This window comes from Canis lupus, chromosome 10 (genome assembly GCF_011100685.1).
Source record: "Canis lupus familiaris isolate Mischka breed German Shepherd chromosome 10, alternate assembly UU_Cfam_GSD_1.0, whole genome shotgun sequence".
Lineage (NCBI taxonomy): Eukaryota > Metazoa > Chordata > Mammalia > Carnivora > Canidae > Canis > Canis lupus.
In genome coordinates, this window is record NC_049231.1 from 51334008 (window position 1) to 51352710 (window position 18703).

Sequence of the window (18703 nt, forward strand, 5' to 3'; positions counted from 1 at the left end):
CTGTCAAATAAATAAAATCTTAAACCACACACACACAAGCAATGGGAAAACTTGTTTAGGCATAGAAACTCCAGAAATAGTCACTATCACCCAGAGTAGGTGCAGCAGTTTGTTTAAAGTATAGTTGTCTCTCTTACCTTACCTTACAATGACTAATTCTATTTTCCAATATATATGTTATAGTATTATTTAACAGGGGGCAAGAGGCACAGGAATCTCACTCCCCCTGAGATACCAAAACAAAACCTTTTCTGTCTATATTTTGGTTTGGTGTGGATTTAGAATAAATTGATCTACTTAAGAAATATCTATTGAGCACACTTTTGTGTTAGGCACCAAGGATACATCATTGAACAAAGATGACAAAAATGGAACTGACATTCTAATTAATAAATTGTAGTATTTATACTTAAGTGCTAATATACTACAACCAAATACAAACTTTAGACAGTTAAGGATGATGTTAGGGGCTAAGTGCAAATTTAAGTTCAGATTTAAGGTTCCAAATTAGCATAATTTGTATCTTAATAGAAATGAAACTAAATCAGTGGTCCAAGCACCGTAAAGTATTGGCAATTTATCAAAATTGTTCTCCTCTATTAAAGTATCACAAGAGATACTCGCTTTACTGTTTGGATGCTCTGTAAATGTATATGTTAGCTTTGATAGATAATAGTAAGTCCTTACAGTTATTACTGAGCTTATAACCATTTAAATTCTGCCTATATGGCTCTCATATCATTTCTTAAGCTTAATGGATTGAGAATCAGATAACAGAAATGTGTAATTTTATGTTATAGCCCTCACTTTCACATGGCTGAACCAAGTGTCTTTGAATTTTTTTCTCAGTTATTGTTAGTAATTTCCCAGCATCAAGGCTAAGAAAATATAAACCAGGACATACAAATTAACACTTATGACAGAAATTTATTTGACTTAATTATTAAATCAATAGCATGTTTTGAACTCCAGTATTTTCAACTGTGACAGTAAACAATTAAATCTTCAGTTTAAATTTAATACCAAAACAGGATTGGGTATTCTAAATAAAAATTGTTTGTAAAGTCTACACAGAGTTTTTGTTGTATTTGTTCTAAGAAGTTCAAGATAGTACCTTGGACAAATCATTGGTAATCAGGTATTCTTGATTGCTCAGAGGTTGGGGTCATTTATCTTGCTGTTAGTCATTTTTCTAGAGTTAACTGGCAAGACATTAAGAGAAGCATACTTATAAATGTTCAACCAAACAAATCACATATAGATAAAATCCTTTTTCAGGGAAGTTTTTGGTTTCATAAAGTTACTTTCATGTGGGAGAGTTCAATTAACTTGGCTATAATAAATCTATATAAGAAACAAATGTGTTTAAGGAACACTTTTCCTGTCCTTCTACTATTACAGAAATAGCACCTAATTTTGTTATCATTTTGAGTATGTAGAAACTAGGAAAAGAAGTGGTGTTCATGCAGCTTTCTTAGGTTGTCACGATAAGCCTCACCAATGTTCTTTAGTTTTAGGTATTTCAGAAATATGACTCCTTGAATTCTCATAGAAGTTTACTATAGGAAGTTAAGCTAGAGGTATATTAATTTTTTTGATAAGACTTTATGGGTACTTCATTTATAAGACTATAAATTTTCTGAAATTGTTTCCTCATTATAGTACTTTCCATTGTTAGATTCTGCCTCACAACTGCCTCCCCCCCCCCCTTTTTTTAAATGAAATTGGAAACAACAAGATAGACCTTTTTTATATTAAAAGAAAAATTGTTTCATGGAGCAGAAAACTCTGTTAGGGCTTTTGCATAATGCCATGCAAGATGTGCCCCGCACAAGGACACTTGGCTGAGGCAATGAGTGAGGTTTGAAATTCAGCCCACACTCTTCAAGCTGTGTGCCTTCATACAGCGAAGCATTCACCTGGAGACAGTCTTGCTTTTTCCCCAGTTCACACAGAGATACAATATGGGCTGGAGTCTACCCTTTTTTCATCAAAGACATGTTAGAATACTGAACTCTATCAAATTGTAGTCTGGCCTCATTCTAAAAGACCAGAATTGGAGAGATCTTCCTTGGCTATCATGGGAATCACTGATTCAAATTCTTTTTACTTACTGTTCTTTCTGCCTTGAAATTCTTTTCCTTCAGATACCTACATGGCTTCTTTTTCTCATCTCCCTGAATCTTTGCTCAACCATTCATTGCCTCTTCTTGAAGGCTTCTCTAACCTCTGTGTTTAAAGTATAACCACCCTTCCCAACACTCTGTATCCCCCTTCCATTTATCTTTTCTCCCTTGTGTTTGTCAACCTCTGACATACTATGTTTTAATTATTCCTTTGTGTTATGAGAGGGTAGGGATTTTCCTGTTTTGTTTTTTGCTATATTTCCATAGCCTGGAAAGATGTCTGGCTCATAAGAGGACACTCAGTTTGTTAAGTGAATAATAGAATAGAGAATTTCCGGTATACTCTGTAAATTTCTGCAGAATTTCCTACTCTATTCATGGATACTTAGTAGGTATTAATGAGTGATAATTGATAGAGTACAAATTGAAGGCCTAGGTTCTGGAAGTAGACTGTTGAAAGGTTCAATCTTCATTATTTCTAGAGACCTGTTTTTCATTTTTAAGATGGAAACACTATTAGTATCCACATTATAAAGTTGTGAGGATTAGATGAGTTAATAATACTCAGAACATGCCAAGCCCATTGATATGCAGCATTAGTTAGTAATTTGGTGATGATCAGCTTAATCTAAGGAAAGGAAGGCAAAGAAGTTCTATACTTCATTATTTGAACATTTATCAAGGACCTACTACTGTTCTAGGCATTGTAGAAATAGTGGATAAGACAGGTTCCTACCTTAATTGGGGAGGCATTCATAGAGACTCTTATTTCACAAGGTCACAGTTTATTGAAAGGGAAAGAGCTGTAGTTTTATGTGCTCCTTTGTAACAACCATCTTCTGATTTACTTAAGTCTGTTTGGTAAAGCCAATAACAAAAATAAGTCCATATCTTTATGGCTTTGTTATCTAAAATAACTTTACAATTAGGGATTACAAATAAAATGGAAAACTTTGGGGTAATAAAGATTTTTAGCATTGAGATATAAATGGGAAGTTTCATATCCAAATCTTATTTTAAACATCCTTTATAATTTAAATTTTTTAATATTGGGGTGCCTGGGTGGCCCAGTGGTTGAACATCTGCCATTGTCTCAAGTCGTGATCCCAGGGCCCTGGGATTGGATCCTGCATTGGGCTCCTGGTAGGGAGCCTACCTCTCCCTCTACCAATGTCTCTGCCTCTCTCTCTCTCTCTCTCATGAATAGATAAATAAACTCTTTAAAAATAATAAAATAATAAAAAATAAAATTTCTAAATATTTTCTAGCTTTTCCTTCATGTTAGATTATACCATTTCATTTTTATGTAATTACAGTTATTCAGGATAATGAATCGCCAAGATGGAGAACTTTTGGCAGAAAAGTAGATATGAGAACATAATGACTTTATCTGGAGTAAAACCTGCTGATTTTACCGGCCTTTTGAAACTCATTTTCCTTATGGAATATCCATAATTATATTTGACCTCTTATGAAGTTTATAGTACTTATAGCCTCATATAAAATTATGATTAAAAACATTACTAATACTTTTATGCCAGCAGTAGTTATTCATTTAGTGTTTTTAGTAACTCCTGTAACTAGTATGTAATTAATGCAGTACTTCATAACTCTAGATATGCCCAAGTAAAGATATTTTTTAAATGCTAAAAAGGTAGGGGCGCCTGGATGACTCTGTCAGTTGGACATCTGACTCTTGATTTTGGCTCAGGTCCTGATCTCATGGATGGTAGGATTGAGCCCTGCACTGGGCTCTGCACCAGTGGGAGTATGCTTGGATATTCTTTCCCTCTGGCCCTCCCCCAGCTCACACTCTCCCCCTCTCCCTCCACCAAAGTAAATAAATCTTAAAAAAAAAAAAAAAAGAAGAATGCCTCAATATACATTTTTAGTTACAGTTGGCCCTTGTATAATATAGGGATTAGAGATGCTGATCCGTGCTCCCTTCCCCAATGCAGTTGAAAATCCATGTATAACTTGATTCCCCAAAAACTTATCTACTTAGAGCCTTACTGATGATATAAAGTTGATGAACACATATTTTGTATGTTTTGTGAATAACATACTGTCTTCTTACAGTAAAGTAAGCTAGAGAAAAAAAAAATGTTATTAAGAAAATAGTAAGAAATTTTATTATCTCCAGAAATACTCAATTCCCCTTTACTCAATACTGTTCACAAAACTGTTCATAATTTTAAGTGAACAAAAATAGATTGCAGAATAATATGTGTCTCATTTTGTTTAATGTGTGGGTGCCTTTGTGTTTTTAAGTAAAAGAATATACACCAAATCTTAATGTTAGTTACCTTTGCAAATACTTATAATAGCCTCTTTTATAATTAATTAATACTGTTATTCTTTTCCTTTTTCAGAATCTGATATTGATGCTGCCACTGCAATGATGCTCTTAAATACTTCTATAGAACAAGGAATTTTAGAATGTAAGCAATCATGCCTTTCTTCCTATAACAGATTTTTGCGAGTGCTTTTTTAAATGTAATTTAGAATGCAAAATATTTAAATGTTATAAGCAAAATTGTTTTTTTCCAACTAAATTTGTGTTTTCATTGGAATTACTTAGTTTCTATTTTATTCTATTTCCATTAATATATGTGAGCAATTATGAAATTGAAGTTAATACTGTGATAGATATTTTTATGTAGACCAAGAAACAAATAAATTAAGGTTAAAGATTTAAAAGTAAAAATAAAAACCATGGGATCCCTGGGTGGCGCAGCGGTTTGGCGCCTGCCTTTGGCCCAGGGCACGATCCTGGAGACCCAGGATCGAATCCCACGTCGGGCTCCCGGTGCATGGAGCCTGCTTCTCCCTCTGCCTGTGTCTCTGCCTCTCTCTCCCTCTCTCTGTGTGACTATCATAAATAAATAAAAATTAAAAAATAAAAATAAAATAAAAACCATAAATAAGAAAATATAGGAAAGTATATTAAAACCTTGGAATAAGAAAACCCTTCAGATACAAAATGCAAAATCCATAAAAGAAAACATGGGTAAATTTAATTAAATTAAACATCAGAATGTTGGAGTTCTGACAACAAAAGATATCTGTAAGGAAAGTCACACAAGACAAACCCTAAAAGAACATTTTTTTTTACTATGTGTATAACAAATGGTTAATACTGAGTATATGTATATAAAAGGATTCTACAAGTAAGAAGGAAAATGTTCAACAGAGAAGCCAAGAGAATATATATTAGATTGGTCTCAGAGAAGGAAATAAAAGTGTTTGATACACATTTGAAAAGATGTGCACCTTCTCCAGAAGACAGGGAAATGCAAAATGAAATAATATTGAGATACTGCTTTTTTTGTCCATGAGATTATGAAGAATTAAAATGAATAATAATATTAGGTGTTAATTGTGGGAACTGGATGTTGTCATACACTGTAGGATGTAAATTAGTACAACCATTTTGCTCAATTGGAGGACAATTTGAAAATACCAACTACAAATACAAATCAAAACCACAGTAAGATCCCATATTAGTCAGAATGCCTAGTATCAAAAAGACAAGAAATAACAAGTGTCGATGAGAATGTAGAGAATAAGGAACTTCTTATTGGTAGAAATACAAATTGGTCCAGCCACTACGAAAAACAGTATTGGAGTTCCTCAAAAATTAAAAATAGAAGAACCATACTGTCTTCTAAATATCCCTTCTGGGTATTTACCCAAAGGGAAAAAAAAAACCACTTAATTTGAAAAGATATGTGTACCCCTGTGTTTATTACATAGCTAACATATGGAAGCAAACAGCCTGTATCCATCAGTAGATGAATGGATAAAGAGGAGATACACACACACACACACACACACACACACACAATGGAATATTACTCCACCATAAAAAAGAATGAAATCTTGCCATTCTTGACAATATAAATGGACCTAGAGAGTTTTATGCTAAGTGAAATAAGCCAGAGAAAGACAAATTCCATATGGTTTCACTTTTATGTGGAATCTAAAAATCAAATGAACAAACAAAAAACAAACTCAGGCGCCTGGATGGCTCAGTCCATTAAGCATCTGACTCCTGGTTTGGGGTCAGGTAATGATCTCAGGGTCATGAGATTAGGCCCCGCATGGGGCTCCATGCTCAGTGTAGAGTTTGCTTGTCCCTCTTACTCATACTCTGTCCCTCTCCTCACTCATTCTCTCTCTCAAATAAATAAATAAATAAATAAATAAATAAATAAATAAATAAATAAATAAATAAAATCTTCAAAAAGACAAAACCCCACAAAAAACAGAAACAAACTATAGAGAAAAAACTGATGGTTGCCTGGGGGGAGGAGAATGGGTAGATGGGTGAAATAAGTGAAGGCAATTAGGAGATTACAAATTTCCAATTATAAAATAAATAAATCACAGGGGGATGAAAAGTACAGATAAGGAATATAGTCAATAATATTGTAATAACTTTATATGGTGACTACAACTTAGGGTGAGCATTTTGTAATGTATAGAATTGTCAAATCACTATGTTGTACTCCTAAAACTAACATAAGATTGTATGTCAACTCTATTTAGGTTTAAAAAAAAAAAAACAATTATAATTTGAAATGTGTATATTCTTTTACTTAATAATTCTATTTCTTGGTATTCTAGAAAAATATTTACATATGTGTAAGAAAAGGCATCTAGAAGGATTTTCATTGCAGTATTTTTTTTTTTTTTTAAGATTGTATTTATTCACAATAGAGAGAGGCAGAGACCTAGGCAGAGGAAGAAGCAGGTTCCATGCAGGGAGCCTAATGTGGGACTTGATCCCAGAACTCCAGAATCACACCCCGAGCCGAAGGCAGACGCTCAACCACTGAGCCACGTGTCCCCGAAAGCCAGAAGATAATGGAATGATATCTTCATTCCTGAAAGGAAATAGCTGCACCCAAGGGACTCTAGGCCCTGAAAAGATACTGTTTAAGAATAATGAAGAAATAATGGGACGCCTGGGTGGTGCGCTTGCACGCTCTCTCTCTGTTTCTCATGAATAAATAAATAAAATCTTAAAAAAATTTTTTTTTAAATCTTAAAAATTAAAAAAGAATAATGAAGAAATAAATAGAAATATTTTCAGACAAACAGTGAAAGAAAGGACAGATGAAATTATTAAAAAGTGAAATCATCAGAAGGGTCTTTTAGTAAAGTCTAAGGGGCATATTTCAGAGGGAAGGAAAGAGATCCTTTCTTCCATGTAGAGAGAGAGACCCCAAATAGAGATGCCTGAAGTGGGCATGAAATGCAAGAAGAATGAAAACCAATGCAAGCAATAAACATGCAGGTAGAGATAAACAAGCGTTAACTGCATAAAATAACACTAATGACATGTTAGAGGATTAAAAACAAGAAGGCAACAAACAAACAAGATATCTTCCCTTGCCTAAGTTCATGAAGGCATACTACCTATATCATCTCCTCAAACTTTTATTGTTCTTGCTTTCATATTTATGTGCTGAGGCGTCCCTCATTACAGTATTATTCTTAGTAGTGAAAAATTGGGAAAACCTAAATATCAACAAGGAAATGGTTGGCTAAACAGTGGTACATTTTTACTGAGGCATTCTGTACAAGCCGCTCAAAATAATTATGTTTTTCATGGAAAAATCAAGACATAAGATTAAGTGATTTTAAAATGTTTCAAATTAATACCTACAGGATATGGTCTAAGTAAAAAAAAAAAAAAGTGAACAAAAACCTATAGAACATTACTAAATGAAAGCACTACTCTGTATTGATATAGTAGTTTCAGTGGCCTGTTCTTGCAATCACATGCCTTTGACCTATTGATGGAAGTTTTCTTTTCTACAGGTGAGAAGCCTCTTCCTCTTAAAACAGCAATGCAGAAAAAGAGGAGTTATGGCAATGCGTTTAATCATCCCAGTACTATGCGATTGCAAGAGAGTGATTCTTTGGCCACGAGCATTGATCCAAAAGAAGACCATAATTACAGTGCAAGTAGCATGGCAGCACAGCGCTGCGCGTCCAGGTCTAGTGTGTCTTCTCTGTCCTCTGTCGATGAGGCATATGAATTTATCCCAAAGAGTAGCCATGTGGGAAGTGATGGCAGTGAAGGATTTCACAGTGAAGAAGACACAGATGTTGATTACGAAGATGATCCTCTTGGAGACAGTGGCTATGCATCACAGGCTTGTGCAGATACCTCTGAAAAAGGGCAGCCAGGCAAAAAGATGCGCAAACAGTTATGTCAAGAAATTGATGAGGAGCTCAAAGAGGCAGCTGGATCTCTGCTCCACCTTGCTGGAATCCGTACATGTTTGGGTTCCCTAATAAGTACTGCAAAGACTCAAAATCAAAAGCAGCGGAAAAAATAGAAATACTTATTTGTGTGAAATTATTTTAAAGTGTGGCAATACTATTCTACTTAATTCTTTACAAGGGATATCAAAGCCATAATGGACTTCTTTGGTTTTTGGGTGGGGGAGGGTGCTAATTACTTGTTTATTACAGAATATTTGTTTTAATTTTTATTAAGTAATTGCTGTTAGGATCATGCCCAACCATAGATATGATGCCAAGTCCTAAAAACATAATTTTTGTGATAAATGTCTCTCAGATTTGGAAATTTTTATATAAGAAAATTCACAGCCTCTGTCTTAAAACTTGTAGGAAAAATCTTTTAATTTGTTTATGTTAAAGTGTAAGGATTGGCAACTATAGCTTTTTTTTCATTTTCTTTTCCAATCTGTGTTAACTATAGTTGGTGATCCAGCTAAAAACTTTGCTGATGTCTTTCTCATATACTTCTCTCTGGACACATACAATCCAGTAGAATGAGATTTGGGTTTTTAATTTTGTCTTAATTTTTGTTTTTAATTATTTTTTTGTTGAACCATGGACAAAGTTGAATATAAATTGGAAAAGGTCCTAGTGGTCTAGGAAGCTCCTTTTGGTTGCATAGGCAGAAAGTACAGCAAAGAGTTCTGAGATTTAGAAAAGGCAGTTTTGTGGTATAGTTTCATCTAAGAACACTCCCAATTCCTATTACAATTTTATCTTTGAATGTTTTTTACTTCCCAGATGTTACATAAAATTTATCGGAGGCTTTTTGTTTGTTCCCAAAGTGCTTTGCAGCCATTGTTTGAATTTTAGCCACTGGTTGTCTTTGTTGAGTAGAAACAATCTAATGAGAGGATATAGCCATAGAGTGTGTTATGGGGTTAACACTCATTTTGACACACTTTTTGCAATAAGAGAATTCCGTTTGCTTGTTAAGTGGACTGCATTCTGGGAATTTTGTAGTAGGAATGGAGTGTAATCTAAAATAAACATTTTGAATAATTAATAATTATGTCCTCATAATTATTTAGGTAGATCATTTAGGAAAAAACTTCTAAGGTTTATATGAATTAAATTTGTGTGTATTCCTAATTAAATTTAAAAGGATTTAACAAAACTGTAGAGACAAAGTACCTGTCAAGGGTTTAAAATTCATATAAAATTAAATCTTCTACAGTACACCCTTCAGGGGAGGCAGTATAATACATAATATGTGCCATTTATTCCATGCTAAAAGATTTTATATTGCTGTTCTAAACATGCATTGACTAAGGCATTTTAAGTATTGGAACAAATCTGCTTCAATGAGACATTTTTCCATATCATTTTTATAGTTTGACTATATTAAGGACACAGGATACTAATAATACTAAAATTACTCATTATGTATATTTTTTTACAGTTGGTGGAAGCAACTTCCCTAAAGTTCAGTCTTATCTCATGGTACATTCTGTTTTATAACAATGACCTTGTTATCATTTTTCTGATAATTTCATATATACATACATACATACACTCGTAGGCTTATGATTTTGATTGGTTACTTTCAGCTATTCCTATGACTAAAGCATTTTCTTGGCTTTTTTTTTCTCTTAAAGAGACAAATATTTTTGTTTTAACTTGTAAATCTTATTTGGGCAAAACTGTCAATTGAGAGGCATAACGAAAACATCGTTTTCAATTGGCCAAACTTTAAGCCAGGGATAAAAACAATATTATCTGTCCCATTTCCATGTTAATTGTGATTGAACTTGGGCGGCCACATCAAAAGAATCGGTGCTGTTGATATACAGTAATTTTTAAATTTGTTGATAATGAAAAATAGTTAACTATGCAGGATGAGGTATTTGGGGGTTTTTCCTTCATATACATCTCATCTACAGAAAATGGCTAATCCAAGTCAATACATTTTACTGAAGACAGTGACTATAATAAAAAAAAATGCTTTTATCACAGTATAAATAGTACACAGATGATAAAAATCATTTTAATAACAGTATCTTAAAGCTATTTACTGTGGCCCACTGTGGATAGACCTTAGTAACAATGTTTCAGTGATCTGGTTCCAGTTATTTTGTTCTACTGAAATTCTGTACCACACATGTTCTTTCTGGTTCCTGTCCATTAGATAATTGCTCTTCATAAGCAGAGGGAAATGATCTTGGGTACGGAGGGGGAGAGTTGTTCTCCTTTGAGAGGGATCTTCAAAATTATTTTAGCTTAATATAAATAACAATAATTCTTTAACTTGATATTCTCTCCCTCTTCATGTACTCTTCCCACAAATTTAAAAATTTGTATACTTCACTAGCAAGGACAATGAACACTTTCATACTAAAGATTAACGAGAAAAAGTCACAGGATATTTTACACTTAATTCCTATACAGAATTCAGTGCATCACTTTCCATTTGCTGATTTACCAAGGCAGTTATTTTTGAGAGGAAGTACCTTTTTTAATTATGATTCCCCCATCGTTACTTTCATAGGTATTATAATCCCATTCCTCAGGTGTGTTGAGATAAAAACATGGCTAATAACTACCCAATTAAGGAAAGTCATTTCAAGTCCTATGGACTGGAAATTGTATTTCTAATAATATAGTAATAAGAAATTATACTGTAATAGGAACAGTTTGGCAATCCCAGAGAGTTTATATGTTCAGCATATTTTAAGACTGTGATTTAAGCTAACATAATTTGCCTTACATCTATATAAATTGTTATAACTGATTCCAGTTTATAATAGATTTCTAGTAAAAGTTTTGAGTCAGCACAGTTAATCTTCATCTTTCACATCCCAGAAGAATCAGTGTTTCTTGAATATAGATCTTTGAAATTTGTTTGTGCAATATATTACTAAATTCATTAATAATTTTACGTTTCAAATTCAGAGAAAAAAACATTACTTGTATTCATGGAAAGGCTAATTATTGGTGGATTGCCTCCTTTTTTCCACCTTCAAGCCTTTCCTTTCCTCCCTATAGCCAGCATGACTTCTCTTAACTTAGATTCCCTTGTATATAGTAAGGCTTAGAATATATATTTTTTCTTTTGCTACTTTTCTGAGGCATTATGTAAAGGGTTCATACTAGGTGGTCAGTTAAATATATGTTAAGCACGAATTCAAGGTAGAGAAAGTGTTGAGGGAATGTGTGTGTCTTCGTAGACCAGGAGGCCTTTTCTAGCAATTTAATCAACAGATGTGAATACTTCACAAAGCTGTAAAGACTTTTGTCTTAAATACTACAGTAACTTAACAACCATTTGTGAAGACCGTAGCATTTGATTAAACTTTGAGGCCTTCTGGTTTACATGTACTTTACAGGTTTTTTGTTGTTGTTAGTTTGAAATGTGTAAGCTTTGATTGAAACAAAGTTTACTTCACTATGTTAATGATGTACTCAAAATATTTATTGAAAGACAAAGTAGAGTATTTTAATGTTATACCTGCCATTTTTTCTTAAAGCACATTTTTTTTGCGTCTAACTGCCAGTGCCATTGTCAAAACTTGTTTTTAAAATTGTTGTACATTTCTTATTAAACTAAGTGCTTAATTTTAAAGTATTATGTTGCCATCATATAGTGTATAAAATGTATAATTGCCAATTCACTGTAACTATTATTTATTTTTTAAATGAAAGTATAAGAATGCTTTCTGATTCAAGAAATTTGAGTTATTAAACTGGTTTCCTTATCCTCTTTTCTAATGTAGCATAAAAATTGCCCTGAGTTTGAGTTATAACTGCCAGTAGATGACCAGTCACAAGTGAACCACTTCTCAGTTGCCAGTCTTTGCTCATATTAAAAGCAACTTAACAGATGTTTAGTTTTTGTATCTAATCTCTGATTATTAAAATGTTTATAAAGTTTATTTTTACCAAAGAGATGCAATTCATTATGATAAAGTATTGCAGAATAAACCTTGTTTTATAACATTGTTGTATTTTCTCTATTATTTTGGGTTGGGTAGTGTAGATTTGAGTGGCTCATACTTCTACATACACCCTTTCCACTTGGGTGTTACAAAATTGAAGTCATACAAATGAAAAAGTTTCAATTTCAGAATTTTAAGTCTTTTAAGTATTATTTTTCCTGGTTTTTACAGGCCAACCTAAATAATTTTGAAAACTGAAATAGTGTTAACTAAATTATTCACTTCCTGAAGTTGAACTTCTTTTCCCATGCATAGGTATATATAAGATATTTTGAAATATAAGAAAAATTGAATAGAATATGAAATTAAGATTATTTCTAAATGTAGTAGTGTTACTTCAGCACTACCCAATAATACCATGTGTAGCTATGTAGAGTTCTTTAAAATGAGTCAAGTGAGACAGCCATATTGATTTTAAACTACGATGGTCTCTAAGCCCTCCTTCCTTCCAAAGCATCTTCTTGATATACAAAGTCATTTACCAAACAACCATTTGTGAGAGTCGTGTTTGTTCCTTAGGAGTTTTATTCTTAACTATTGCATTCATCTAGCTCATGTTAGTTCTGAAGGGGGAAGAAATATATACCATTTTAGAAAAATAACATTAAAATATGGGTTAAAACACTTAGAATTTCAGAACATACTAATTTGATAATTTTTTAAACTGGAAATAAGCTTGCAAAAATTGTGCAGAAACTTAGATGTGAAACTTGAAAATCTTTAAGAAAGCAATTATTAATCTTAGTAACTGTTATTATGTTTCATGAAATTTTAAATAGAGAACTGTTAGAAGCTGGCAACTGAAAATTGAAATAGCCATGTGCTACTGGTACTGGTACCAAACGTGCATATGTTTGATAGTTTGTGTTCCAAAAGTTTGTTTACAAATATGTTCCTGGAGGAGGCATTTTTCGGTGAACTTCAGGCAAGTTATGAAACCTTATTTACTTCATAATATAGTAGATAAAGTTTAAACTAAAAGTGATTCTTACACGAAATTTTTGTATAGGTGGATTTACTTCCATTATAGATTTTCCTCAACCTTGAGATTTTGGTTCAAGTAAACACTTAAAAGTCAGTGTAGGGAAAATTTAATAGAAGTGGAAACTAGGAATTGGACCACAAGGAGACAATGTACAGAATATTAACTTAGGGGAGATTTTAGAACCTGAAACAAAATTGCTGTCTAATCATTGAGAATTCTTTCTTTTTTAAGATTTTATTTATTTTAGAAAGGAGAAGGGGCAGGAAGCTCAGGCAGGGCTTGATCCCATGACCCCAAGACCATGGACCTGGGCCAAAAACAAGGCTCGGTAGGCTCAACCAATTGAGCCACCCAGGTGCTCCTAATGGTTGAGAATTCTTTTAAGGTTTTTTTCTTTTTTCTTTTTTAAGGTTTTATTTATTAGAGAGTGCAAATGAGGGTTGGAGGTGGGCAGACAGGCAGAGGGAGTGAATCTCAAGCAGACTCCGCACTGAGAATGGAACCCACTGCAAGGCTCCATCCCAGGACCCTGAAATCATGACCTGAGCCAAAACCAAGAGTCCAACGCTTAAGCAACTAAGCCCCCCAGGCGCCCCAATGATTGATAATTCTTAAGTGGAGACTACAGCCAGTGTAACTAAATTTATATGATAATCTTGTATATCAGAAAAGGAATTGAGAAAAAAATGCCACACCCTTGGTGAACTGAGCATTTTTTCAATCAGGTATTTCAGTGCCTAATGCCAAGCATTGAGCTTAAGTGTTGGATATATAATATGCACTAAGAAGTAAAAATAGATAATCCCTCTCCAAAAAATGTAAATACAATTGTGAATTGTGATGATTGCCATTGAAAGAAAGAATAGGGAGCTCTGAAAATATAAATCTAGGGTTTTAGGGGAGGCTACCATGAAGAATGTGATTTAAGCTGAGATGAAAGAAACAGGTATTGGAACGGAAAGCATAACATATTGTTCTGGGCAGGGGCAACAGCAATTACTAAGATCCTGGGATAGGAGAAAACAGATTTTTGGTGAACTAAAAGGCTAGTAGTTTGGGTACAAAGCAAAAGAGCTGGCTCCAGGTTTTGCAAAGCCATGTGAGTCAAAAATTTGGGCTTTTAAATACCTTAGAGAAGCCATTGAGGGTATAGACAGTTTAGGAAATTACCCTGATACTTTGACTTGCAGCCATGATTAAGTGACAGGACCAGACTTAAGCTTCTCTCTAAACAACGAGAAAACTGGACAATATATGAAAAAAAACATATGAAACATTTTTTGACAAGATCAGTAAGGGTGATGTCCCTCTAGCCACATTGATTAATGGGAAAAAATGATGGCCCAAAATAACAAAATCAGAAATGAAATGAGACATAAGGACAGATCCTATAGATATTAAAAGGACCACAAAGGAACATGATTAGGAACTTTATGCCAATAAATTCAACAACTTAGAGGAAATTAACAAGTTTCATAAAAGATGTAAATTACCAAACTTAAGAAGAAATAGAAATCTGAATAATCTTGTACCTATTGTAATTGAATTAATACTTAGTAATTAAGATCTTACAAGATGCAACACCCCAAAACACAACTCATGAAAGAAAAAATGGTAAGTTTGGACTTCACTAAAATTAAAAACTTAAGCTCTGTGAAAGTTATTGTTAAGAAAATGGAAAGACAAGCCACAGCCTGGGAGAAAATGTCTGCAAAACATATATAATAAAGAACGGGTATCAAAAAACCACAAAAAGCTCTTAAAAATCAATGATAAGAAAGACAATTTAAAAATGAGCAAAATATTTGGACAATTTAAAAATGAACAAAATATCTTCATCAAAGAAGATAAACAATGGCAAACACATTCAATGATGGTTCAACATTGTGTCATTAGGGAAATGAAATTAAAACTATTAAGATATCACTACACACCGATTAAATAGCTAAAATGTAAAACTGACAACACCAAATGCTGACAAAAATGTGGAGCAACAGGAACTCTTATTCACTGCTTCTGGGAATGCAAGGTACTGCCACTTTGGAAAAAGTCATGGTTTCCTACAAATTAAACATATTATATGATCCAGCAATCGTGCTCTTTGGCATTTACCCAAATGAATTGAAAAACGTGTCCATGCAGAAACCTGCACGCCATTCTTACAGAAGCTTTGGGGGCACCTGAGTGGCTTAGTTGGTTAAACATCCAACTCTTGGGATCCCTGGGTGGCGCAGCGGTTTGGCGCCTGCCTTTGGCCCAGGGCACAATCCTGGAGACCCGGGATCGAATCCCACGTCGGGCTCCCGGTGCATGGAGCCTGCTTCTCCCTCTGCCTGTGTCTCTGCCTCTCTCTCTCTCTCTCTCTCTCTCTCTATGTGACTATCATAAATAAATAAAATTAAAAAAAAAATAAACATCCAACTCTTGATTTCTGCTCAGATCATGATCTCAGGGTCATGAGATTGAGCCCCACATCAGGCTCCATTCTCTGTGGGGAGTCTTGCTTCTCTCCCTTTCTCCTTCTGCCCCTCCCCCAACTCACATGTGTTCTCTCTCTCTAAAATAAGTAAATCTTTTTAAAAATTTTTTAAGACTTTATTTATTCATGAGAGACACAGAGAGAGGCAGAGACATAGGCAGGGGGAAAAGCAGCTTCTGAGCGGGACTTGATCCCGGGACTCCAGAATCATTTCCTGGGCTGAAGGCATATGCTCAACCACTGAGCCACCCAGGTTTCCCAGTAAATCTTTTTTTTTTTTTTAAAGAAGCTTTATTCATAGTTATCAAAACTTAGAAGCAACCAAGATGTCCTTCAATATGTGAATGGATACCCAAACTGTTGTATATATCCACATATCTACATAAACTATGGTAATATCCAATACAATGGAAATATTATTCAGCCGTAAAAAGAAATGACATTCTCCAAAGAGATAACATCTCTCCAAGGAAGATATACAAATGATCAATAAGCACAGGAAAAGATTCTAAACATCTCTAATTATTAGGTAAATGCAAATCAAAGCCACGAGATACCACCTCAGGCTCGTTAGGTTGGTTCTATTTAAAACAATACAAACAGGGCAGCCCGGGTGGCTCAGTGGCTTACCGTCACCTTCAGTCCCGGGTGTGGTCCTGGAGACCTGGGATCGAGTCCCACATCAGGCTCCCTGCATGGAATGGAGCCTGCTTCTCCCTCTGCCTGTGTCTCTGCCTCTCTGTCTCTGTCTCTGTCTCTGTCTCTGTCTCTGTGTTTCTCATGAATAAATGAATAAAATCTTTAAAATAAATAAATAAAACAGTAAAAACAGAGTAACAAGTGTGGGCAAGGATGTGAAAGAATCAGAACGCTTGTACCCTGGTGGAGGAAATGTGAAAGGGTACAGCTCCTATGGAAAGTATATGGGAGTTTCTAAAGAAATTAATAATATGATTACCATATGATCCAGAAATCATACTTCTGGGCATATACCCAAAAGAAGTACAAGCAAGGTCTCAAAGAAGTATTTGTACGTGTCCATCACAGCATTATTCACAAAAGCAAAAAGGGAAGCAACTCAGGTGTCCACTGACAGATGAATGGATAACCAAAATGTGGTATTATACACACGATGAAATATTATTCAGCCTTAAAAAGGAAGAAGATTTTGACACATAACACAGAAGAACCTTGAGGGTATTATGTGAAATGAAATAAGCAAGTCAAAAAAAGATACACATTGTATGATTCCACTCTGGTCAGGTACCTGGTGACATTCAGTTGATACAAAGTGAAAGGGTGATTGCTGTGGAAAGAGGGAAACGGGGACTTGTTTTTTAATGAGCATGGAGCTTGAGTTTTGCAAGATGAAAAGACTTCTAGAGATGAGTTGCACAATTGGTTGTGCTTAACTAGAAACAAAAAAGAAAAAAAATGAGCTACCGAGCCACAAAAAGACATGAAAGAATAGTAAATGCATATTGCGGAGTAAAAGACACCAATCTGAAAAAGCTACATCCTGTGATTCCAACTATACGACATTCTGTAAAAAGCAAAATTATGGAGACAGGAAAAAGATCAGTGGTTGCCAGGGATTTCAGAGGGAGGGGGAGAGGAATAGGAGTAGCACAGAGGATTTTTAGGGTAGTGAAACTACTCTGCGTGTTACTGTAATGGTGGATCCATGTCATTTTACATGTGGCAAAACCCATAGAAGGTACGAGATAAAGAGTGACCCCCTAGGGGCGCCTCGGTGGCTCAGTTGGTTAAGTGTCTGTCTTCAGCTCAAGTCATAATCTCAAAGCCCTGGGATGGAGCCCTGCTCAACAGGGAGCCTGCTTCTCCCTCTCCCTCTGCTGTCCCCCCTGCTTGTGCTCTCTCCCTGTCAAATAAATAAATAATTAAAAAAAAAAGTGGCCCCCATGTGAATTATGGATTTTAGTTAATAACAACATTAAAATTGACATTTGTCACAAGTATACCACACTAATGTTAGAGGTTCATAAAAGAAAGACTTAGTGTAGGGAAAAGAGGGCTGAAGGCAGGTATAGCAGAACTCTGCTTTCTGCTCGATTTCTCTGTAACTTAAAACTGCTCTAAAAGGTTAAGTCTATGAATTAAAAACAAAACCAAAAAACCCCTGTCAACTGCCAACTGCAAGAGCTCCCAATGGCCAAAGCTGGAACCATTTAAGCAACAAAATAAACAAGAGTATTGGCTTGTAACCCAAAGTATAAAATAAATATCCATGAGTACACATTGTTACCAATTATGACCGACTAAATTAATAAGTGAGGGAAAAGAGACAAATCTCCCATACAGAAAAATTCCCAATAAATGGTGCAGATACTCCAACCCTAAAGGAAGAGGAGCTTAACTTTCCTTTTCCTAAACTGGGGCTGCACATAATGACTTCCTTCCAAAGAGCAGAGTATGGACTGGGGGTGGGGAAGGAGGTGGAGAAGACTGACAAATGCTGCTTTAGCCCAGTGACCTTGGTCAACATTGACAGTCATAAATCAGTCTCCAAGAGTTTGCTTCCTCTAGGTGCCTCATAAAAGTGGAATCATACAATACTTGTCTTCTTGTATCTGGCTTATTTTAACTTAGAGAAATGTTTTCTTTTCTTTTTAAAAAGATTTTATTTATTCATGAGAGACACACAGAGAGAGGCAGAGACACAGGCAGAGGGAGAAGCAGGCTCCATGCAGGGAGCCCGACATGGGACTCAATCCCAGGTCTCCAGGATCACACCCTGAGCTGAAGGCAGCACTAAACCGCTGAGCCACCTGGGCTGCCCTAGAGAAATGTTTTCAAGGTTCTCCCATGTGGTAGCATGTATCAGAATTTCTTTTTTGTT

The 18703-nt window shown here is 34.8% G+C and overlaps 1 protein-coding gene across 3 annotated transcripts in view; it reads left to right on the top strand.

Moving 5' to 3' along the window:
* FOXN2 (forkhead box N2) overlaps nt 1-12380 on the top strand; it is a 66226-nt gene extending 53846 nt beyond the window's left edge. For all 3 annotated transcript variants that reach the window (XM_038551240.1, XM_038551238.1, XM_038551241.1), the window contains exons 5-6: nt 4499-4567; nt 7956-12380. In XM_038551240.1, coding sequence (XP_038407168.1) covers nt 4499-4567; nt 7956-8479 — 593 coding nt within the window. In that variant the 3' untranslated portion in view covers nt 8480-12380. The remainder of the gene's footprint in view (nt 1-4498; nt 4568-7955) is intronic.
* The last annotated feature ends 6323 nt before the right edge of the window (nt 12381-18703 follow it).